Source organism: Temnothorax nylanderi, unplaced genomic scaffold (assembly GCF_030848795.1).
Source record: "Temnothorax nylanderi isolate EJ_2023f unplaced genomic scaffold, tnyl_v1.0 TNYL_tig0002_pilon, whole genome shotgun sequence".
In the NCBI taxonomy this organism is placed as follows: domain Eukaryota; kingdom Metazoa; phylum Arthropoda; class Insecta; order Hymenoptera; family Formicidae; genus Temnothorax; species Temnothorax nylanderi.
In genome coordinates, this window is record NW_027249064.1 from 8,038 (window position 1) to 32,455 (window position 24,418).

The window sequence follows — 24,418 nt, forward strand, 5'->3', positions numbered from 1 at the left end:
GAAAAGATCAAATGGTGGTTCCCTTGATTTTATCAGTCGAAATATTTGCATTTTACTTTGAATATTAGAGATTAAATCAGTGTACAACAGCTTTAACGTGCACTGAGTGCGTACCAGCTCTGCCAGTGAAAAACGCTATAAAGAGGATTTATATCTTATTTTTTCTTGCATAGATAAACAGAATGTTATCGGAAAGTCATCTAAGCATTTTGAGAAGAATCTTCGGAAAGATGAACGTAGAAAACCAATTGTTGCAATTAAGAAGAAAGAAGCGCGAGCAAGTATTTGCGCAGAACAGAAATCTTGGTGGTTTTTCTTCGTCACCTGTTCTTATCTGCGTATTATAAAGGAATATGTTTTGATATATATTCCTTTATAATTTATGTTACACGGTTGCACCTGTTTTACAAATCTTCAAGGTTCAAATAAAGGTAAAGTTATATATTCTTTATAATGCATATTTAGTGTTACTTTGTTTTTACTGTGATCGAGTTAATAAAAGTGTAACTTTTTTTAGGTTGGTTCAGCAGTTATAGCTATATTTTCTGAAGATAGAGCTCTTTATCGAGCGGAAGTTGTGAATATTGATACGTGGAAGGATGCATACGTAGTTCAGTACATAGATTTTGGAAATTGCGCAATCGTAGATCAATATAATATCTATTCTGTCGAGAAGAAATTTATGCATCTGCCTAGATTAGCAGTGCAGTGTTCCTTAAAAGATATCGTACCTAATAATAGTAACTCGAATTGGTCTGAAGTGGATAGTAACGCGCTCGATAATTGCTTCAGTGCTGATAAATACGAATGCATATTCCATAGTTTTTAATGACGATCAATATATAATTTCATTAAACCATGATGGACAAGATGTGAGTAATATTTTGGTGCAAAAGAATCTTGCAGCCTTTACTACAAAAACCTCGACTGAAACAATCAGTGGTAAGAATTATTTCAAAATTCATTTATATTCCGATGCACATTATAACAATAGTTATGCATTTCATATGTTAAATGCCAGATTATTTGACACACTTAAACATTATATTTTTTATATTTTAGCTCCAGAAACACATGATACAGAAGTAAAAAACTCAATGTTATAGAAAGAGTGGACATAAGCCTCTTGAATGGCCAAACTCTCAAAACGAGAGTTTCTAATGTAAAAAATACAACCTAGTTTTATGTTCAGCTTCCATCTGCTTCAAAATGTGAAAGCATTGTTGATCAATACATGGCTAATAAAGATACAAAGGTATTATTTAGTACAAATGCATTTCAGCCACGAATCATATTCTGTCATTATTGCTCATAAACTTTATGGAAAATTAGAAAAGTAACTTCTCATTTTCTAACAACCATGAACTAACGGCTTGTCTTATTCACAAGCTATGATATCATTATTTAATAATTACAACAAAATCCATATATTTAAATTGTAATTTAATTGTAATTAAATTGAAATTTCTCAATTTCTTAAATGATTAAACAAATTCTAAGATTCGAAAATTAAACAAATTAGAAATTACTCATATTATTTCTTGAACTTTGATTCTGAAATATAATATATTACGGTGATGGAAAAGAATTTTATTCATGTATTTAAAAATTTAATATATCGTTAACACAAATGACTAACATCATGAATCTGGTTCATCCTATAACAAAATTTATATCTAGCCCAACATTCCTGAATGAATCGAATCGTACTTTCTGAAACTGTAGTAATATTTATAATTTCGACTTTATAAAATAAAATGTCTTAAATATCATTGCACGATGTATGGTATTAACAGATAAATAATTAAAAATTGATTGTAACAGTATCATAATGAATGTTTCATCATAATGTTCAAATTTCCTAAATAACAATAACTTAACATTGAAAAGAGCTTGTACCTTCTCATTCAGCCTAACGATCGTTCGCATTGAACTCAAGCGAATCTTATTGATAAGAAGTTAATATCAGGTGATGCCGCGATTATCAACTCGCGAGTTATGTCTTGGCACGGGTTGTTTAGTCTATACAAATGGAACATGGAAGCGAGCTGTGGTGATTAACTGTACACGGTCCGTCGGGTTTGATGTAAAGTTCATTGATACTGGGCATACGATGAAATCCTGAATGATGAGAGTGTACATAGACAGATATTTACAAATATTTCTACAGGTTTTATTGCTTCCACGATGCGAGTTAATGCCATATATCATGTTGCAATACGAAATTGTCATATTGGAACTGTTGAAATTATAAGTAAATTATGAATATGTATAATAAGAAACTTGTAGTTTTGATATTCATTAATTCCCATTATTATATGACAATCTAATGATCTAGGCTTTAGCTCTACCTGGAGAGCTCGTAGTCATGCAGAACCAAGCGTTAGAATGCTCCCTACAAGATGTGCCAGCGTCGTCCAACGTAGATAAACAATTGAAGGAACTCGAAGGCAAAAGAAGTGTTAGTCTATGTGGAAGAAGTCAATAATAGCAGGTTTGTATAAATTTCGCTGCAGTTACAAATATATAAGTAAGTTTCAAATAAATATTAACATTTTCTTGGATATTACCATCTTTTGTTCGTATAGACTTATATCGTAAAATTATACGATCTATCCGGCAATGGGATAATGAATACTGAGGAGAAGATTACCACCCGTATGTCCGATGCCTATTCTAAGTTCAACTCACAAGGTCCGGTGTCGTATGCGGATCATTCTACCAAATCTGGTTGCAACGGTATTCGGACGTGGATATTGAGACTAAACTGTCGGAAGATCTTCAACAGTATACACTAATTCTGGTCAAGACTCGAGCCAGAGGTACATTTATTATGCGCAACGAAATATTTAGACGACGGTCAATTGGTACAGAGGAAGAATCGTTAGTCTCACCGAAACAATGGCCTATGTTAATTACATGACTACGGCAACACTGAGGAAGTTGCTCTAGACTCGATCATGATTTTGGAACCGCAAGTTTTATGAACCCTATCAATTAGCCATAAATGTATCGTTATCTTTATCTTTTATTGGCACTGAGGCTGAACAGAAGGGCATATTACAAGATCATTGATGAATAAAGATTTCTCGGCTGTATTTTACAACGTACACAAGAAGTGGATCGTCGATCTGATCGAAAATGAAGAAAAGCTCAGCGATAGATTCCGCAAGGGTTCAATTTCAAACTGTTTCATAAATCTTTTTACAACTGGGATGCTCTCTTCTGGTGGCACGGCAATCTTGCGTGGCATTTTGTCGAATCTATAAAGCAATTATTTTATTGTACTTATGTAAACATATCATATATACACTACACGTAAACCCAAAGTAACACTAAATATGCATTATAAAGAATATATAACTTTACCTTTTATTTGAACCTTGAAGATTTTGTAAAACAGGTGCAAGCTGTAACATAAATTATAAAAGAATATATATCAAAAAATATTTCTAGGTGCAATTAGCATGTTTATATTAGTTCTAAATAATAGAAAAAAAGTATGCATACACACACATATTAAAATAATCCAAATATCATAAATAATAAAAAGATTTTCAATATTTGTCAAAAATGAAAATATACGTTTAAATGTATGCATACATTTTAGTTTTATTAATAAAAAAATGTAAAACTATATATATTATTTTTTTATACATACTTTCTGCAACTGAAGGAAGAATATTAAAATACTTTGTGCGGCTGATGGATGAACGTGAAAATCCAAAAATATAAAGATGCGAGTCAATATCCAGTAATCCATCACATTCAAATGAGACTTTCTCGGCCAAAAGATATCTTTGTAAAACAAACTTCTTTGCTTTTGTGATCCAGCACGCCGTAACATATTTAAGCAATTGGCTGCAGTGTCCAATTCAAGAACTTTTTCTTCGGAAATCCATTTTGAAATTGCATGTTGCACAGATTGTTTATACTCTTGACGTTTCTATTTTACCGTTTAAAACGTATCAAACAATAATCGATGAGTAACACGTTTGACATGCGCAATATAAAATTTACAAAGAGTAAACTCTTCACAATAAAGAATGAATTAATTTCTATATTCTATTCTAAGATTTTTAACATTTTGAGTGCCATGTCACCCATATCTGGGTGTCATCTGCTAGAAATTTCCGCAAAGGTCGTCCATTTGTGAGTGACGGTCTTATTTATTCCAATTAAAATAATTTTACTAAATATTTAAGACGTTAAACAAATAATGTAAATTTTATTAAGACATAAGAAAAGCAATAAAATATTAAAACATATAAATCTTTGGAGCAAATATAGAAATTAATCAATTCTTTATTGTGAAGAGTTTACTCTTTGTAAATTTTATATAAAGTGTTAAACGTATCATTACTTACCTTAATATGAAGTCTTTGAATATTATGCACTGCAATTATTGTAGAAGGTAAACCTTGAGCAAGGCAAGACACGATAATTTCCTTGTCTCAATCGCCTATAATATCTCTGCGTACCATCGTTTGCTTGACTCGCGACAGAAGTAACAAAGAGTAACGTGGTAGCAACTTTGGCTGCATCTAATGTTGCTAAAACGTCACCCATCGATGGTACGATGATAGAAAACCACTGTTTCAGTCTTGGAACACTAAATTAATACAAATACATATATATATATATATAATATTAACAAATTTTTAATTTACCTCACTAATAATAGAATAAACAAGTTCTTTTCCTGCTTTATAGCGTACCCAATATGTATAATGCCATTTGGACTAGTAGCAACATTAGCAGTTTCGTCCATGTTAGTTACAGCAGATACAATGTTCTTTAAATTGTATCTGCTGTAACTAATTAACAATGTCCACGTCACTTTGCAACGGTATGACCCAGATAAGAACAGGTGACGAAGAAAAACCACCGAGATTTCTGTTCTGCGCAAATACTTGCTCGCGCTTCTTTCTTCTTAATTGCAACAATTGGTTTCTACGTTCATCTTTCCGAAGATTCTTCTCAAAATGCTTAGATGACTTTCCGATAACATTCTGTTTATCTATGCAAGAAAAAATAAGATATAAATCCTCTTTATAGCGTTTTTCACTGTCAGAGCTGGTACGCACTCAGTGCACGTTAAAGCTGTTGTACACTGATTTAATCTCTAATATTCAAAGTAAAATGCAAATATTTCGACTGATAAAATCAAGGGAACCACCATGTTTCTTGATCTTTTCGCGATTTTCTGCCGATGTTAAGGCCCGTATTCATAGCCAGTTTTATAGATGTTAGCCTTAAATTGATAGAAATAAACCTTAAGTCGTAGGCAAATAAACCAATCATCGATTACTTTAATGTGAGATAATTTTTCGTTTTTTTTCGTTTTTAAGACTAATAATAAACCAACAAACGCTAAAATTAGACCAACAATCATCAGCAAACGATTACGCATCGATTAGGCTTTTTTTAAATTAAAAATAAAATTTTTCCGGCTAACTTAAGGCTAATTTTTCTTTTTTAATTTAAACAAAAATTAAGAACCAACAAACGTTCTAATTAGGCCAACAATCACCAACAAACGACCAACAAACGATTAAAAAAAAAAAAAATTAATAAAGTCGAAGTTGACCGGCTAACTTACGGGAGGTGCAGAGGGTAGCGATCATGTAACTTTTTCCCTAGAGCGGAAACGTGAAAAGTGAAAAGTTTCATGTAACTATCTCTTTCTATTGGTGTTGAATAGAAAGAGATAAACATTTCACTTTTCACACGGTTCCGTCCTAGGGGAAAAGATACATGATCGATCCTCTGAATCGAATCTCGAGATTCTCGAGCAGCTTTTGCTCGTCGTGCAGGTTGGCACGACTGCCGCGCGACCGTTTTAGAGTTTTAGACCAACCAAGACCAACCGCCTTTCTAACCGCTTTCATCGAGCGTTTTAATTAACTCTGAATACTCCTCGGAGGCAGTCCGGAGGTTCGTGCTTTTATTGCTTGATCGGGCAAGGCAGGTGATACCGCGTTACGAGTGAAGGCCGCATGACAGCTGGCAGTCGAGCCTAATCAGCGCGGAGGCGTAGAATTTGAAATGTAGCGGGTTACAAGCTGACGAACGCGTGGCTGACGACTACTTTTGTTTTGCACCCTTCATGCACGCCGACTCGCGAGCTCCGTCGAGATGAGCGCGACGCAGGACGAGGACGAGCGCAGAAGACGCTCGCTGGAGGCCGGCAGAGAAATGGTAAGGGTTTCTCCTTGTTTTTTCCTTCCTTCCATTCCCAATATCGCCTCTATTGTGCGCTACTGCAGCTTGCTCGAATTGCAGCAATAGCAATCCCTTGCTTGTTTATATTGTTTACCTTTAGACCTTTAGAGGATGGGCAGGCTTTTTCATACACGTGTTAAAGTGTTATACTACGAGAAATAAGCTCCTCGTGGAGCCTAAAAATAGGCTTCCCAGCCTCTAAAGGTTATGTTTGCGTTGTGTGCGTTGCCCATTTTGTCACTCGTAATTAACGCCTGAGATTCGTAATTGTATCTTGTTTGTTACAGTTGGAGAAGTACAAGGTGAAACGATCGAGCAAGGATAAGGGCGGGGACATGGAGCACGTAGAACAATCCGACGACGAGTCTTTGCACGAGAAGTCTATGCTTCACAAGGAATCTCGCGTAAGAGGAAAAGATATAATAGTTTGCATGCTGAGTGTTTATTCGATTTGCGACGTTTCTACGTAAACTATATTACATTTGTCTTCTGTCGCTGTATTAGGTAACCGAAGGCATATCCTCCAGGGATATAACGCACAGCAGCGTTAGCATAAGCGAGGGAGAGGCCGATGCCGATTTGGAAGGATTGGCGGGGCGAGTGGCAGAGCTCGAGGAATTACTCCAAGGAAAAGAAGCTATCGTCGGAGCCTTAAATGCAGAGATCGATCATTTACGAGTGGAGACGGCCTCCCCGAACTCGTCGCAAAGCCAGGCCAGCAGTACACACGGCAGGGATATTATATCCCTGTATCACATAAAAGTAAGTACATACATTACATCCTTTGTCTATAGATGTTTGAGATCGCGGTAATTCGCACCAAAATTCGCTTTCGGTTGCATGCCTGTACTCGCGCGCTTTCAATAAATGAGAATTTCGCCTGAAATGAGTCGTATTGCTCTTAAGTTATAGCATGGATTTTTCTATTATTCGTATTCCAAAAAGTTTGCTAACATCTCTTCGTCAACAACAAGGTCAAGCAACCGCTCTCACACACAAGAAAAAATCCATGCTATTAACATTGCGATCAAAAACAAGCAACGATCTCCTCGGATCGTCAAACGAAAATTTGCCGTGAGTAGGACGCCGATAGCCAATCACCCTTCCGAAATCCGAGCTCCGCGCATGTTGGGTGCGAACGTTTCCGCGGGCGACTCTTGGCCACCAATGACGCACCGAGTCCTCTAATATCCTTCAACGTTTTTAAACGCGATGAATTTATTGGTGATTAGCCCGGAGAGAGAGCCTCGTCTCGGAGATAATAAAGGTTCGCCGCCGCGTCGAGGAGGCTCTCTTCTCGAAGTTCACCCGCTCAGTTCACTTGTATCACCGCTCGTGCAACCGCTTAAACTCTATTCGCAATCCGCTTCTGATATCGACTCTGCTTGTGCTACTAACTTAGCCGCTTTTCGCTTCCGTGCGCGCTATCACTCACGGCACTTAAGGATGTATTACCTATACCTTCCCAGCCAAAAGTACAGTAATCTGAGAAATCCAATTATATCGGTTGTATGCATACTTTAACGGCTTACTACTATTTAATATTATAACAAGGACATTAATGTTACTTATTTAAGTGATTTTAACTAGTTTTTATTATTATTAACAGCGTATTTGTAAATATTCTTAAGGATGTATGTCAGTTCAGTCAAAATAAAGGGATCAAGCTGAAATTTACAGAGATTGTGCACTTATATGTCCTAAAAACCTGTGTTAAATTTCAGATTGATTGTCTGACTCGTTTAAAAGATATTAATTTTTTAAACTTAAATTAACTAAAAAACAAAATTAAAAAATTAATATCTTTTAAACGAGTCAGACAATCGATCTGAAATTTAACACAGGTTTTTAGGACATATAAGTGCACAATCTCTGTAAATTTCAGCTTGATCCCTTTATTTTGACTGAACGGACATACATCCTTAAGAATATTTACAAATACGCTGTTAATAATAATAAAAACTGGTTAAAATCACTTAAATCAGTAACATTAATGTCCTTGTTATGATATTAAATAGTAGTAAGCCGTGTTAAAGTATGCATACAACCGATATAATTGGATTTCTCAGATTACTGTACTTTTTGCTGGGAAGGTATAGGTAATACATTCTTAACTTTTCTGTAAATAATTGTACATACGTTCAGAATTTAAATATACTTTGCTTTATTTTATTGTATTTCTGTACTTGCTGTTTTTTTTTTTGTGGTCGTTCTGTTACCTCGCGCTACCGCGTGCTCTCGAACAATAGACGTAACTTTCTTTAATGAACATTTATTTGAAAACCATTTCTATAATTAATATGATATTTCTTTTTTAAATGTATTTAATAAATTATAATTTTTTTAAGTGAAAAGGTCGTGAGATAAATGAACAGAAAAGAATATTATCACATAAAATATAATTTATTATTATTTGATCAAAGTTAGCAGAAAGTTTCAAACTGCACAGTTTTCCTTTTTATATCATTATATATTGGCTGAGGAAGATTTTGTGCAGATTGGATGATAATAAATCATATTTTATGTAATAATATTATTTTCTGCTCACATTTATTATCCCATGACTTTTCCATTATGCTTTTGCAAATATGAGCCTGATCTTAGTTTATTAATTTCATGTTTTACTTTCAGTAATAATAGTAGTTACACTTTTAACTCTAATGATAATTTAGATAAATAATAATTTTTTTATATTGTTATAAGATGATTGGAACTAAATAACGTTGTGCTTTTCATAAAACAGTTACAGGAGTTTGAAAAGGCAGTAAATCAACGTGACAACCTGATAGAGCACTTAACGTCATCTTTAGAGCAGGCATTATCTGCTAGAGATGCTGTAACAGCGCAGCTTAATGCCTTAAACTCAATGCAGCTCAACAATCCTGCAATAAATAACATGAACTTGCAGCAAAAGGTGAATAATGCACTTCATATTTTTACGTTTTGCAGTTATTAATAATCTTGCTATATGTCAAACATCGTTGCGAATATTTTAGATTGAGGTCCTGGAAACGACAATGAGCGAACAGGAAGCGTTAATTCGTCAATTAAACGCGAATTTGACGGACATTTGTGAGCATGTGCAGACATTGGAGATAGAGAGGGAAACGCGAAACGCAGAAATCAATGATTACAAAATACAGATAAATAATCTAAATGAGCAAATTCGCCTTGGCGCCGCAGAGAAGAATCTGAATATCGACGAGACACTGGAGCAACAGAGGCAATATGAGGCACGTGTTGATAAAATTAAACAGGACATGCAGCATATCTCGGACAAATTTACTACTGTGACAAACGCTAATGCGATACGCCACCAGCAAGAGTTAAAGGTAAGCATTTCATGAGAATATGTATCGTTAAAAGTATAAATTTCTAGTTTACTTAATAGTATTTTTAGTAAATTTTATAGAAATGCCAACATCTATTGATTTTTCATTCAAATATTGTGTTCGTAGGAATTAACTTCGAAGAATCAGACCGAAATTATGAATTTAAAAGCCAAGCACGATGAGTGCATGAAAATATTAAAGGACGAAAACAAAATGTTGGCCGATCGTTTGAACAAGGAATTAGATTTGGAGAGCAGGCATGCCAAGGAATTGTCTGTCTTTCAGGCGCAGTTAGCTCATTATAAGAAAACCGTCGAGGCGTTGAAGCTTGAATTGGTGAACCACACCGAGTCGCAGAAGGTCGCGCAGTCGGAGGTTCAATTTTACAAAATGAAAGTCGACGAGTTGAAATTTGAGGCGGAAAACGAACGACGTATGCAAAACTTGCATTTCCAGAAGGAGAAGGACTTGTTAAATGAACAGATTATGCTGCACAAAATTCAGTTGGAAGAGATGACCTCGAAGCATATCACATCAATGAGCATCTTGGAATCCAAGGAAAGTATCGAGCGATCATTAGAACAGGCTTTATCAAATGCCGCTGTGCTAAAGCAGGAAAATATTACTTTAAAGTTCAAACTGGACGATCTTTCGTGCAGATATTCCACAGCACAATCGATCATTGAAAGCAGTCAGTTAAACGACAGAACCCTGAGCGGTAAGTTCAACGATACGGAAAAGTCCTTGTCGCGATTTGACTTTACGAGCGTAAGCTCTGTCAGTGAACTTGGGGAAACTATGTATAAGACCTTCAATGAGGAGGCTATACAACATCAGATGACAAAGCGAAAGCTTGAGGAGAAGATGGAAACGGAAAGGCTACTGGTTGAGAAAGTTCGGACTCTCGAAGCAGATTTAACCAAAGCGAATAATGAACTAGAACAAGCTGATGAAAAAACGAGGAAGACGGAAACGCAGTGCGAGAAATTGAGGGATGGCTTGGCTCACGCGTGGGCACAGTGCGCCGAATTTGAAGAAAGATTGAATCAGACTCTAACGATGAGCGATAACAGTAAAGTTAACACTTCCCTGAACAGCACGATTTCATCTAAATATCTTAAAGAGAACCAGAGCCAGGATGATAGCGCATTAACGGATAAATATCTGAAAAACAGCGAGAATTTGTATAAGGAGCTGCAACAAATTCTAGAAGGCGAGTCGAGTTCGGACGAAGTTAAGTTAAAATTATCTCGTTATTACGCTCTATGCGAGAAAATAGCCGCCGATAAAACGCAGTCCTCGGCGGAGAATGCTACTTTGCAGCAACAACAGGACAGCGAATGCTCGCTGCAAAAATCCTTGGAAAACTTGTGGACGGAGAAAGAGTCGCTGAGTCGGGAAATCGAGGAGATGGTGAATCGACATAAAGAAGAACTGGATTCTGTTAAAGTGAATTCTGCGAAAGAAATTCAGAGACTACGTTCGTTGCTGCAGAATTTCAAGGCAAGTCATTATTATTTTTATTCTAATTCGATCTGATATTTGTGTCTATATTTTTTACATTGTTGAGCAGGACTATTTATATTTTATTTTAAAGTATAGTTTTTGTTCCTTAAGGATGGTAATGCAAGCCTAAACGATTTGAGAACCGAACTCGAAGTACGTCATGCCAAAGAGATGGAGGAACTGAGGACATACTTCGAGCGGAAATGCTTGCAGATGGAAAAACAGTATTCCGAGGAAATCTTCAGTCAACAGTCGAAACGGATTTCCGATAACGACAGCGAAACCGAGGAGCTGACGGACGATCTGTATTTTGGCGGTGCCGGAGATTGCTTAAATGTGTCAAACTCCCGAGCGGCTACACCTAGCGCCATCGAGGAATCCCTGAGGAGTAAGATCCTAGACGCTGAAAACCAAGCACGTCTCGAGTCGGAATATGAGGGCAGCATTCGAGCTTTGCGACAGGAATTAGAAGACAAAGTGCATGAAATTCAGAATATCAAGGCTGATCACAAGAAAGCGATCGACGAGCAGAAAGAGTTATACGAGTGTCAAATTTGCGACATCGAGATGAAATTGAAGCATGCATTGACTGTACCTACTATGCACCAGGTGAGGAAGAATTGTCCGCTTATCGTTTGCTTTAACCCTTTGTAACTCCTGGTAACAATACTGTTACAAACCGGCAAAGTTTCCATCAACATTCTAAATCATGAATTTATCTGTTGTAAATCAATTTAAAATAGTTGTCATATTTTTTATTTTTGATAACATGAGTTACAAAGGGTAATACTGATTTGTCGACAATTCTTGTCATTAACGTACTGAAGGTTTATGTATGAAATTAGATGCATGGTGTGATCGGTATGTGTTAATCATCATTTCTCATCTTATTGTCAGTACAATTTTGATCTCCACGATCTCCTGTGATTTGTAATTGTCTGTGTCTATGTTCGTACATTTATTGTAATTGCTACATTTTTCATTACTGTGTAGTAATGAAAAAGATTATTTGTGCTATTTCTCTCAGTAACTTATATTGAAATGCGAATTTATTTGTGACTAACATACCGCTGTGTGATTTCCTATTTGCATGTAGTATTGTCAGACAGAATGGGAAGCGTTGGAAAATGGTGAATTGTCCAGCCTGCGTGATGCGTACAATCACCAATTAGAGGAGCAGATTGCGCTAGCTAGACAGGACATTGTCAACGCTCTTCAAGAACAATTTCAGGTAGATGTGGATTAAACCATTTCGGTTATGTGGAAAGATCGTGGGACAATAAACAAAAAAGGATATTATCATATATAAAATATGATTTATTATTATCTAATCTGCACAGAATTTTCCTCAGTCAATACATAATAATATAAAAAGAAATTAGGTTATAAATATTAAAATAAATAAAAATAGATAACGGTGAAACTGAGCTAGTCCTCACCATATAAAAGAAAAATAAAATATAAAAAATTTAAGTTTAAAACAAAAATGCTTTCAACTTTGTCGTGGTTTCTTATTAGACTTATTGTAACTCATGATGTTTTAGCATGACCTAATCTCTTTTTATATTATTATGAATTGGTTGAAGAAGGCTCTGTGCAGTTTGTTTGATTAAATGATAATAAATCCATATTTTATGTAATAAAATTTTTTTCTGCTCGTTTATTGTTCCACGATCCTTTCACTTTGCTTTGCAAATAGGGATCTGACCTTATTTTATCATTCCGGTTATGTTCTTGAGCAAGATAATTCCTGAATGTTACTATATGTGTGTTCTCGTACAAACTTTGACTAATAAGCATTATCGATATATTTATTAGAAGCTAATTGTAAAATCTATTATAATTGCAGGCACTATTGTCAGTAGAGGCTGACAAAGAAACTAATTGGCCGGCCGAATTACTCGAATTGCGAGATAAATTTACTTGCAACGCCAAACAAGAAATTGAGGAATTAAAAAAGATACATAGCGCTGAATTAGCTCATCTGAAGGACGAACACAGCTGCATTGTAACACGAATGCTTGAACAACATGAAAAGGAAATTGCCAGTTTTAAATCGAATATAGTCGACAACCGAGAAGTTAGTTGTGTCGGAGCGTCAGAAAATATCATGAAGGAAAGGTAATTGATAAGTATTGAAACAATTATTTTTGGTTTAACAGATAGAAAACATAATCGTTTAAATAAAAATGTTTAGTACTAAAATATTAAATATTTAGATTGACACATACACTGAAAATAAGTTATTAAGACTCGGGTACACCAACGTCGCATAACTTCAATCTTAGCTTATGACTCACTCTTTGTCTCTTTCTAAAGAAGACAGTTAAGCTAAGTTAAAGTTATGCGACGTTGGTGTAACCGGATCTAAATTAATTAAAATTAAGCTAATAACACAATTCTTCCATTCAACTCTAACGTTTCATTGCTTATGTATGTTATTTCTTTTTTTATCAGGGACAATCTGTGGAAGGCATGTGTAACTCTTAAAAATCTAATTGGAGAATTGGTTAATTACTTCGCTATCTGTGAAGAGGAAGTTAACAACACTCTGATCAACGAAGTTCTGAAAAGGCAATTGACAGAATCCTCTTTTATCGATGAAGAAAGATTGAGCAAGAGTGACAGCACTATTTTACCTGAAACAAAGCACAAGGATCCGTCAACCCAACAGATCAAGAGAGTCCATTTTGCTCCACAATCCAGCAAAATAACTTCCATCGTTAATAGCGACAACGAAACGTTGCAAAATTTAGTTGACGAAAACATAGACGAAATATTAAGAAAAGAATTAAAGACTTGTTTGAGACGGTTGAAGTCCGATAGCACACAAATCTTCAATCTTTCGTTATCTGATGGCGAGGACAAGGTCGCATTGTCGTCAAATGAGAATCTTTTAGCAAGCCAAGTTAACGAAGAGCTCTCCTTGAAACTGAATGACGCTGAGGCCTTGATAATAAACTATCAAGAACAAATAGAACAACTAAAATTACATATTTTGGAACTTCAGCGTAAGTTGCTTAACGCAGAAAGTAAAAAAGAAGTCGTCACGGAAGGATATGGCGAAAGCGATTTTACTAGGGGCGACATTGTATTGCAAGATCTTTCACAAGTGCAAGAAAAAGGTAATTATATGATTTTTATGTAAATTAATATATAATATATATATATTTATTTTCTTAGTCTGTCCTTTTTTTACCCGAAGGTGTAGAGGTGGCACATAGAGTATTCTATGCTTTTTATTACTTATCTTAATGCTCATTTTATATTTTTTATTCATGTTTTTCTTACGATATTTTTATTTTAATTACAGCTAGACATGTGTTGTCTAATGGCGGCGGAGACGTGTCGTATTTACTGCAATTAATAGAAGAGCTGTGCAGGCAAAATGACAAACTAATAGACGACGCGAGGAAAGAGAGGGAAGATTTACAACAACAGGTAAAGTCGTTTATTTTCACTCAAAATGCATTGTTGCATGATTTCTAATTATTCGATATTGGTATGTCAGTACGGTGATGAATATTGCGGTGTATTGAAAACAACTTGTCTTTGTAATTCATTAAGTCTACACACTTCTGTATTTCCGAGCTTCGTGTTTACATTATTTACATCGTACATGTTTTACCGTGTAGCAACAATTAACACAATCATTTTTTTATTTGTATGGCACGTTTTTTTTACACAATGCAATTATGGAAAAATTTGTTTATATCATACACATATATCTACCATTAATTTAGTACTTCATTGAATATGTATCAGGATTAGAATTATGTTGTATTATGCACAGTATTATATACAGAGTGTTTGAAGAAAGTGGGATATTTAGATCCTTTCATCCCAGAATTCTTAGGTGTGTGTGTAATCATAGAGCTTTAAATCTCTATGTACTTGTATTTTAAACTTAAATTTAATTTTTATTACAATTTTTGTTTTTTATATTCTTATACTCCATTATTTTTAAATATTTATATTCTTGACTTTATTGAGCTTTATTAATTAGATTTTGAATCTTTTAGCAGTTTAAAGATAAACTCACTTTATTTAATGCTCACTTTTCTTTATACACCCTGTGTAAAATGATGTTCAATATTCAGTAATTTGTGAAACAGTCAGAAATTAGAACATCATGCATGGCAGTTAAACATATTAAAAAATACTATTCGTCAGTAAAACAAGTATTCGATTAATCAATGAGAGGCATCTTCCCAAATTAAAAGTGCAGAGCTCTGCGATGCAGTTTTAAAAGATTGATTGGCGTTCTATTGTCTTGCCAGCAGGTACCTTTAGAACCTACTCCTACCCCATACATTCACAGGGTTTGCTGCAAAAAGGTAAATTATAGAATTACTAATATTATTGTAAACGCTGTCCGTAAGTTACTTCCAGATCGGCTGTAATAAATTAATACGTATAACATCCCGCTAATTAAGAAGTGTAAAACGAGCTTCCGTTGAAATGTAATTTATTTCATTTTTAATATTTGTTCATAGTTCTAATTACACATACGTTTGTCATAGTGTTATTAAAACATACACAATTATTACCACGTTTGTTTAATGCATGTTATTGCAAAATAATTGCCTTGCATGCTATATTGTAGACATCTAAATGTGTCATGTCACTACAATTGGACATGTCTTTTCCGTCATAGAAGTATTACTTTTTATTCTAGTGCTTATTTTATAATTGCCAAAATTTGTTAAAGCCAGAATTTTTCGTAATTCTCTAACTTTATTGTTACATATTTTTAATTAAATGGATATTTGAATATATTTGGCTTCTACATCTCAAATTCTAAAAAAAAAAAAGATTTTTTTATTTTTTATATTTTAGATGCTTTATTAATATTAAGTAATTTTTAACATTAAATTATATTTCTGCCTTAACATTTTGAAATAATCATTATTTTTCTTTGTTTTACTTCAACATCTGAAGTTTTACTTCAACAACTGAAAGAATCCGGTATTACTAACATTGTTATATTTTATCGCACCTTATTTCAGTTTGCACTATTATTTTATTTTACTATAGATGGGGCATAAAGTCTAAAATAAAATGATTATTGAATTGTTATGATTAATTTCTTACTAGAGAATATTATTTTTCTAATGATTGTAAATATATACACAAAAATTTATTTTTATCTTTATTTCTCTTAAAATATTTAAAGCATTGATCTCACTAATTTTATAAAGCGATTAATACAATTGCTTCATATATAAAAAAATCTTAAACTCTGAAAAATTAAAAAGGACGATTATCATTTTTTTTTCTTATACATAGATATGTAACTGATTATCGTTACATGCAAATGATTTAAATAATGCAGCAAATGAACTATTAAGTTATTTACTTTTACTACATGCGTCGACGCGCGTGGGACACGATAATTATCTCTAATTACAATTACGTTTGTTTAGATTGAGGCAGCGGACAAGCAGTTACGAGCGACGCGTCGGTTTCTGGACGAGCAAGCGAGTGAGCGTGAAATGGAACGAGACGAAGCTGCGAAACAAATTCGCTTTTTGCAAGAGCAACTCAAGGAACGCGAGCGCGACAAAGAAAGAGATATGCGTATCACTTCCGAGGTAAAATTCCCGTTTATTTATTTATTTTTTTTGTAACAAAAAGATTTTTTGTTGAGTAAACACGATATGCTTTTTATAATCACCCGCTGTGGTTAGCTTTAGGATTTCTCAATTAATCCTTAATTAGTTCATGTCGATTGATGAAAGATATTCATATATGCTGAGCATTGCAAAACACTGTCTTAAATACGTCGGAACTTTTCTACGATATGTATAATTATCCTCGGAAAAATTAAAAAAAAATTATCTTGATTCTTCAAATTTAAAGATGTTAACAGAAATACTATGCAATAATTTGGCTTACGGCTAACTAAGGATTAATTAATTTAATACAGACTTTTTTAATTTGCTATGGTAATTATTGCACTAACTAGGAAATTTCAACTGGCATAATGACTGCCATCTTCAAAACTTAACTAGGTTTCTGTGGTTACTTAATTTAATACTTAACATAGACGTAAAACTGCTGGAAAAAGACTGCACGATATTGATCCATGAAAAATGGGTTATCAAGTTTATTTTAGTGAAAATACTAGATAAAATCTTGTAATATAAATATAAATTCTGTAATTCTAAAATTTGTACTTTGTAGAATATGCACTTTGACCAGCAGGTTTCTTAATCTAAAGTAAAAAATAGTTTCATTTGAAAACATTATAATATAGAACGTAAGTTTAACTACCAATTGAAAGGGCTATCATTTTGGAAATTAATTGTATCGCCAGCAATTAGTGTCACGCATCACGACTAATTGTATTAACACAATGTTTTTTCTGCACTCTGGTTTTGGTTTTCTGTTTGTCGCACAAAGCAGTCTGAGCTATCGTCTGAAACAACTTTAAACGTCCCTGAGCTTCAAACGACTGACATCAATGCAGCTGTGAGTGTTGTATTTACTTTGATTTTTAAACTTTTTCTACAGTTTTTTCGTAATCGCACAGTGGGTAAGAAAAGTACCCATATGTTTGTTCCCATAGTATCAAAATGCTATTTGATAAGCTATGTAACAAGTTACTGTTTACTTAATTGTCTATATTTACAATATAATTAGCTAAATGCATTTAAATACTTTACAAATTTCTTGAACAATAAATAAAAGTGCTTAAATATGGCATAATAAAGAAGTTCAGACTACTTCTAGGTAGAATCATATATCTTATTTATTTATCATCATTCTTGAGTAATTTTTATTTTTTTAGTCACAATTTAATTTTTTTTATTATTAATTAGATATGTAGTTATTTTTGTTTCTTACCCACTGTACATTAACTTAAAATTATATAAGTAAATATGATACATTACACGACTCCCCATGCTTTATGTGTTGGGTCACGCTTGACTGGAGATATAGGTGATATCCTGTAAAACCGATGCGTTGATAACTCGCATATATATACATGTGATTTACGATCTAGGTGGAGGCTCTCGAATCTCAGATGCGAGAGATGTCGTCATTAATGTCCGACACCGAGGCGAAGAAGTCGGAGAAGGAGAGTGAATTGAAGGCTGCGGTGGATAAAATATGGGTCTTGCGAGAGATTATTACTGACTTAGAGCAGCAGCTGCAAGCCAAGATTGAGAAGGAGGAGTCCTTGCAAATGCAAATCAATCAACTGGAAACCGTGATAACCGCACAGACGAAGCATCAACAAGAATTGGTTCAAGAGCTCGATGCTATCAAATCTGGTAGCGAGAACAGACATCTGAACGAGCAAATTAACCATTTACAAGTAAGTAAAGTGAGCAAATGTATAAATTATAATATATGCGAGGTGAAAATGGTTACAGAATAGCTCTTTGTGTTTTAGGAGGAATTAAGTAAGCACAAGTTAAGTTCAGAGCACTTCAACGTCAATTCGTCCGTGTTGAAGCAAATGAAAGCGGAATTGCATGAGATGCAAAATCAATTGGACAAGAGAATTCGAGAGATGGAATCTGCCCATATGTGCGGTTCCAATCTAAGTTTGAGTCAGCCGAGCGAAGACGTCTCGATCAGGGAGCAAATCGACGCGACGAGATGTCTGACCCCGGATGATCCGTCCTCACCGCCGATGCTGCCGCTGGATCAAGTACTCAAGCTGAAAGACAAAATGCTGAAACACGCACGTGCCGAAGAAGTAGCTTTCAAGAGGATCAAGGATCTGGAGATGCAGTTGACAACAATGAAAAATCAGAATGAGGAATTATTAGCGGAACAGGAGATCTTGCAGCAGACTGCATCTGAGCAACTGTTCCAAATCGAAGCGATGCGCGGTCGTTTGGAGCAGCACAAACAGAGCGCGCCTTTCGCTCAGAAACAAGCAACATCTCGTTTGGAATTGCAGTTGCATGAAGCTACGACGAAATATCATTCCCTGGAGCAAACTATCACCGACAAAGAGATAGAGTTGAAGGAGTTGAAAGCCCAGCTTGAAAGGGCTAATCAAATGTTAGCAGAGAAAGAAGCGGAAATGGAAAATTTCGTACAGTCAGAAAATGGTGCACTGCAGAAGATCGAGCGATTAAAAGACCAATTAAAACTCGTTCAAGAGGAGAAGAAAATGCTACAGATAAAACTTGGGACACAGGAGCACACTCAACTAGAATTGCCACAACTGATCGACACAATGCTGGCGGATAAGAACGAGGAGATCGATCATCTAAAGGAACAGCTCTCCAAAAAGGAGAAACAATTGAATGCCTATTCATCGCTCGCTTTGGACGACGTGCAGTTAAGAGAACTAACGAAGCAAGCAGAGGCCAAAAACAGTGCGCGAACATTGAGCGATATCCTCTCCATTCACTCGGAATGTGAGGAATTCCCTGAAGCTATTCGAGCGCCTAACGCGACACATGTGACACCACACAATATCTCTAGCTTCAGAGTTCCTACGTCCATGTCGAAGAACACGTTACACACGAACAGTCTCAGCACTTTGGAAGCACCTTTGCTCGATCTAGATAAGATGGACACGCAAGTACCACCGTTGGATCTGCATTCCCATACGCATAGTTACAGTAATGGGAATGTCGGTCACTCGGAAATGGAGTTGCAGCGTTCCGGAGAGGAGTCAAAATCATCATCTCCCAAAAACAACGATGTTAGCGAGGATTCTCAACGAATCGAGGAATTACTGAATGAAAAAATGAAGGAGATCGAAAACTTGTCGAATAAGCTGCAAGCTCTGCAACAGGAGCTAGACTTAAAGTCTGACCTTTTGAGCAAGTACGAGACGGAATTGACCATCTTGCAGAAACAACATCAGGACTTGCAGGATGAGTTTAAGGAGATCGTCGAAAACTTAGTGCGGGATAAAGATTTTTATAAAGGACAATACGAGTTGGCTCAAGCGTCGGAAAGTAAAATAAAGAAGGATCTGGAGGAAGTAGAAAACATCTTGAAACTGAAGACGGACGAACTCGAAGATTACAAGGACAGGATGCAGGTGAACGAAAGGATCATCACGGAATTAAACACGAACAACACGAAGCTGAAGAGAGAGATCGAAGTTAGAGAAAAGGATCAGATGAAAAGGAGCAACTTCTTGCTGCAGGATACGACACAGGAACTGCAAAGATTCAAAGAGCTCGTCCTGGATAAAGATATCGCCTTGGAGACTCTTCAAACGCGCAATATCGAGATCGAGAACGAGAACAAGCAACTATACGAATTTAAGACAAAGGTTCATGTGCGCGAGCGAGAAATCGCCGAGTTACAAGACGAGATCTTACGGCTGACAGATGGTTTGAACAATCGGGATCAGGTTATTCGTAAATTGGAGGAGATGGCGAGGCGAATGAGTGACGTACAGTCGGGCACGTCCTCGCCGTCGTCCTCTAGCAACAAGGATCAAGAGATCCATCACCTGCAGGAGTTCCTAAAGGAGAAGGACAAGGTAATCAGGCAGATGAGCGATGATAGCAAGAGCTTGCAGCGAGCACTGGAGACTATAAAAAGCAAAATGAAAGAATCTGGTAATATTGTGGAACTGAGAAGAAAATTGAAGGAAGAACGTAGGCTGAACGAGGAACTGAGAGATACAGTGCAGAGGTTGCAGAAGGAGTTGCAAGATGTGTCTGCGCGACGCTCGCAGGAGGATAGCGATATCGAGGACATGGTCCAGCGAGAATTGCATCTCTCCGTACGATTGGATAAGCAACTTATGCAGGTAATTAAGAATGATGAAGTCGTGGATGGAATAGCGACCGAAGATCAAAAGACGAATGAAATACGCAAGGACAATGAATTACTAAGGAGATTAAAGGATGATTTAGAGGTCGAACGAGATATAATGAGACATCAGATCGCTGAGTACGAGGATCGTATCCTGCAACTGAAAGCGGATTTGACAGAGGAGACGAAGAAGGTGGTTAAGTTGGACAAAGAACTTATATCAGAGAGGAACGCGGTGGAGTACTTGAGGACGCAGATAGACGAACATCGTCGGATGGCGGAAGTAGAACGAATACGGGAGAGTAAGTTAATCGAGTTCTTGCAGACAAAGTTGAAAGCCTCTCTGGAGAACGAGGAGAAACTCCATAATGATCTAGCATCGATGAGACAACAGCAGATTAATCTGGATTCACAATTGACATTTATGAGAAAATTTATGGAAGTCGAAAATGCCAGTAGAAACTTGCCGAACTTTGCTGCAACCGTTCAAAATGAATCAGACAGGTACGCGTTTATTTTTAATTTATTTTTTAATTTTTTATTACTTTTACATATTAGTTATGTCTATCTGCCTATAATCTTTTCTCGGCAAACATTGATATCTATGCCGATAGAATTTAATTACATTTTAGCAAAACAAGATAACCACAAGAGATTGAAGTTGTTCCGTAAGCAATATTTTATTTCCTAATCTTTCTTTTCATATTTAAGAACGAGCGAAAATCTTGAGGAAAGCCGCGAACATAATGCGGAACTACGAGAGAATATAAAGAAACTGGAGAACGAAATGAGTAAATACGAGAAGAAGTTAGAGATCGCAATGGAGGAACAAGAAAGACTTATCAGCAGCCTAGCGTTGACCAACGGACTGAAAGAAATCCTAGAGGCGGATATGCGGAGAACTACAGAGGAGTTGAGAGCGCGAGAACAGGACTGTAATCATCTCCAGAAGCAGTTAAAAATATTGACCGAAAACAAGAAGCAAGATCAACGAGACGCTGAGCTGGACGAGATCAAAGAATTGCGCAGGGAGATTAACATCGCCCGGGAAATTAGGATAGAGCTGGAGGCCGACTTAAATTGTGCGAAACAGGAACTGAAGAAGTCCTCAAACCGGGAGCTGAAGCTTGCGCGCACGGTAGATTCCTTGAAAGAGCGAGAGACGGAGCTCAATACGAGATTACTAATTTCAAAAGAAAAAGAGAGGAAACTTAAGGATTTAATTGAGAATGTCAAGGATGCTCCCGCGAGTTTCATGCAGAAAGTTAAGGAACTAAGCGAGGCAGCTGAGAAATACGCTGTCGACAAGAGTAATCTGGAGGATAAACTCGGCAAGCTGAAAGCAGACAGAGAACTGTTGGTGCAACGTGTGAAATTGCTCGAGGGGCAATTGAAGAAATTGAAAACTACACAGGCTTCGAGTCACCAGATGCCACCTATCGAGAGGGTATAAAATTTTGTTTAATTATATGAATCTAATTATGTTTAAAATTGAAATAATTCAGTATCTTAGAACTAAAAGAAGTTAACAGTGGTCTAATTTATATATTTTTCATAACAATTTGTATATAGAGATTAATTAACTATAAGTCTATGCTGCAAAGTAGATAACAACAATGTGTGAATTTTGTATTCCAGTTACAAAACTTCTATGGGATGTATCTACGAGAGAAAAGCAGACGGAAAGCGCTGGTGTATCAGAAAAAGTACCTGCTGTGCACAATCGGCAGCTATGAATATTGTGAGGAGAATACGCTATACTTGCTTGCGCAATTGACTCGAGACCAACGTTCTTACGCGCGGAGGCCTCAAAATAGGAAGGTGCGTTTCAGGATCATTGTGTTCACGATAGTCAGTGTACACAGGATGAAAAAGATGACCAAACGCTGGCGAATGGGGAAAATCGTGGGTGCTAATGCTATCATGAGTGGTACCGACCCATTAGGTGATTTGCCACCTGTTCGGACACTGGCATCGAATCATTCTCCGCCCGTGAGAGAAAGGGCGACAATGTAAGTCAAAACAATAAGCAGGTATATTATTTTTATAAAACCTATAAAGATTTGAAAGATGATTATATCGAAAATCTTTAATAAATATCTAAAAAGGATAAGCATTATTCAACAAGAAAGTATGCGCTTCTAATTTAGAAATATTACATGTTTCATTGTTTAGTTTTGTTGGAGAAAATATTATCTTACTGAAATCATGATCAGTTAGCTCAATCAATCACTGACTCAAAAATCAGATTTTTCTATTTGTTAATGTGATTACGTTCAAATTAGTTCGACTGTTTGGTTAAATACGAAATGTACTTCTCGCATTTTATTTTAATTAATTATTAACATTATTATGCATTATATATCGAATTGTATGTTTCAGTGGAAGTAGCGAGCAGTATTAATCCAAGAAGTAAGAAATTTCCACACTCTCAAAGAGACACTCGGCTCAGTCATGGCAGAGTCTGGTACTAGTCATGTTATCTCAGAATAACATTATAGGTATATTTTTAAAATATGTAGAAGTTTAGCTGTACAGTGTTAATATTCCGAATATCATATTCGAATAGTATGTCATACAGTTCGCGTTTTTTTTTTATGGTTGCGCGATTTTTTTATTCTTTTAGATTTTTGGACAAATAAATATATTCGAAACGTGATTAATTTTGGATTCCTATATATATATAAATATGTAGATTTCGACATCTTAAGATCTTAGTTAAATAATGAAAGTTAATTAGCGTTTTTCTATCGAATTATAAAGTTCTTGAAAATTTAAATTCTCTTATTGATACAGTGCATTTGATATACTCGCGTTTTTGAAGTGGTTGAATCTTTGCGCAATGTGAAGTTGTCCGATTCTACTTTATCATTTTTGATAAACGCGTTCTGTGTATTGTGTGATTAAATGGCAATCGTCGACGATCGATCTGCATGGGATTTCTATTTCCGTTCGACTGCACGATTTGCAGTCCTAATTAATCATTAGCGACTAATGAAGAGAATATAAATTTCGTCAGCTCGACCGGAAATAATTGAAACTGGGCATTTATACGGACTCTGTAATAGACTGCCGGTTTTTATACATTTTTAACTCATTACCGTTTTCATGCGAGACTTTGATTGATGCTGTCTTTCTCTTATTGATCTTGGTGACGCAAGATCTCAAAGTGTCACTTGTGAATTGCGAGAAACATGAATAATGAGATGTTATTAATAGTAAGAAGGATGTGTGCATGTAAAGTGGGTTTTAGCGTTGTAAGATACACGAGAGGCTTTTATCAAACGTCAGCGAAGTAAAAGCAATTTCTGCGAAAATCATAATCGGCTTTGAGCCATCAGACGTTGCTTTTATTTACGGCATACTGTTATTATGTAAATTTATATAGATATATTGTAGGTATATTTTAAGTATAAATATGTGAATCTGCGTGCCTTGTACGCCGTAAGACGCGTTCATTATTTATTTACCAACAGATTGTAAGCTTTTTATATATCGAAAGTTGCATGTCGTTTTCTTGATGCCTGTAATAAAAAATCAATTTTTTTAACATGTGTCGAACTTTTGTTAAATATGAAAACCACGATTATACTCCGCTACTCGGAATG

At 35.6% G+C, this 24,418-nt stretch overlaps 1 protein-coding gene and 2 long non-coding RNA genes across 15 annotated transcripts; 2 read left to right on the plus strand and 1 right to left on the minus strand.

Annotated features, from left to right (window-relative positions):
* Window positions 1-455: 455 nt before the first annotated feature.
* Window positions 456-2,706, plus strand: LOC139768122 (uncharacterized). Of its 2 annotated transcripts, XR_011717284.1 has the most exons (6): window positions 457-942; window positions 1,063-1,255; window positions 1,970-2,086; window positions 2,171-2,254; window positions 2,339-2,494; window positions 2,589-2,706. It is a non-coding gene; the product is annotated as an uncharacterized lncRNA (long non-coding RNA). The 2 variants fall into 2 exon arrangements; XR_011717281.1 differs by having other exon boundaries at window positions 456-942; window positions 1,970-2,254.
* A 373-nt stretch (window positions 2,707-3,079) lies between these two features.
* On the minus strand, window positions 3,080-5,245 carry LOC139768209 (uncharacterized). 4 transcript variants are annotated; one of them, XR_011717310.1, is made up of 6 exons: window positions 5,113-5,245; window positions 4,719-5,020; window positions 4,368-4,612; window positions 3,662-3,946; window positions 3,370-3,410; window positions 3,080-3,263 (listed from the first exon to the last, which is right to left on the minus strand). It is a non-coding gene; the product is annotated as an uncharacterized lncRNA (long non-coding RNA). The 4 variants fall into 4 exon arrangements; XR_011717304.1 differs by having other exon boundaries at window positions 5,088-5,240; XR_011717312.1 differs by having other exon boundaries at window positions 5,180-5,197.
* Window positions 5,246-5,750: 505 nt separating this feature from the next.
* On the plus strand, window positions 5,751-24,360 carry LOC139768131 (uncharacterized). 9 transcript variants are annotated; one of them, XM_071698020.1, is made up of 19 exons: window positions 5,751-6,201; window positions 6,513-6,629; window positions 6,730-6,987; window positions 8,969-9,139; window positions 9,222-9,557; window positions 9,684-11,060; window positions 11,160-11,672; window positions 12,160-12,294; window positions 12,913-13,184; window positions 13,521-14,188; window positions 14,377-14,504; window positions 15,344-15,400; window positions 16,490-16,657; window positions 17,469-17,537; window positions 18,073-18,387; window positions 18,466-21,314; window positions 21,522-22,257; window positions 22,449-22,822; window positions 23,193-24,360. In XM_071698020.1, the coding sequence occupies exons 1-19, from the start codon at window positions 6,139-6,141 to the stop codon at window positions 23,212-23,214; spliced, it is 8,628 nt and encodes a 2,875-aa protein (XP_071554121.1). In that variant the 5' UTR covers window positions 5,751-6,138; the 3' UTR covers window positions 23,215-24,360. The 9 variants fall into 9 exon arrangements, with proteins under 9 accessions (XP_071554121.1, XP_071554140.1, XP_071554131.1 ...); XM_071698039.1 differs by having other exon boundaries at window positions 17,472-17,537; XM_071698030.1 differs by having other exon boundaries at window positions 15,347-15,400.
* Window positions 24,361-24,418: the final 58 nt, after the last annotated feature.

Excerpts from the sequence above, each read along its gene's own strand:
- LOC139768131 (XM_071698020.1), top strand. The coding sequence starts at position 6,139 with ATGAGCGCGACGCAGGACGAGGACGAGCGCAGAAGACGCTCGCTGGAG. Across the intron at positions 11,673-12,159 it reads CTGTACCTACTATGCACCAG|TATTGTCAGACAGAATGGGA; the intron begins GTGAGGAAGAAT and ends ATTTGCATGTAG. Across the intron at positions 22,823-23,192 it reads GTGAGAGAAAGGGCGACAAT|TGGAAGTAGCGAGCAGTATT; the intron begins GTAAGTCAAAAC and ends TGTATGTTTCAG.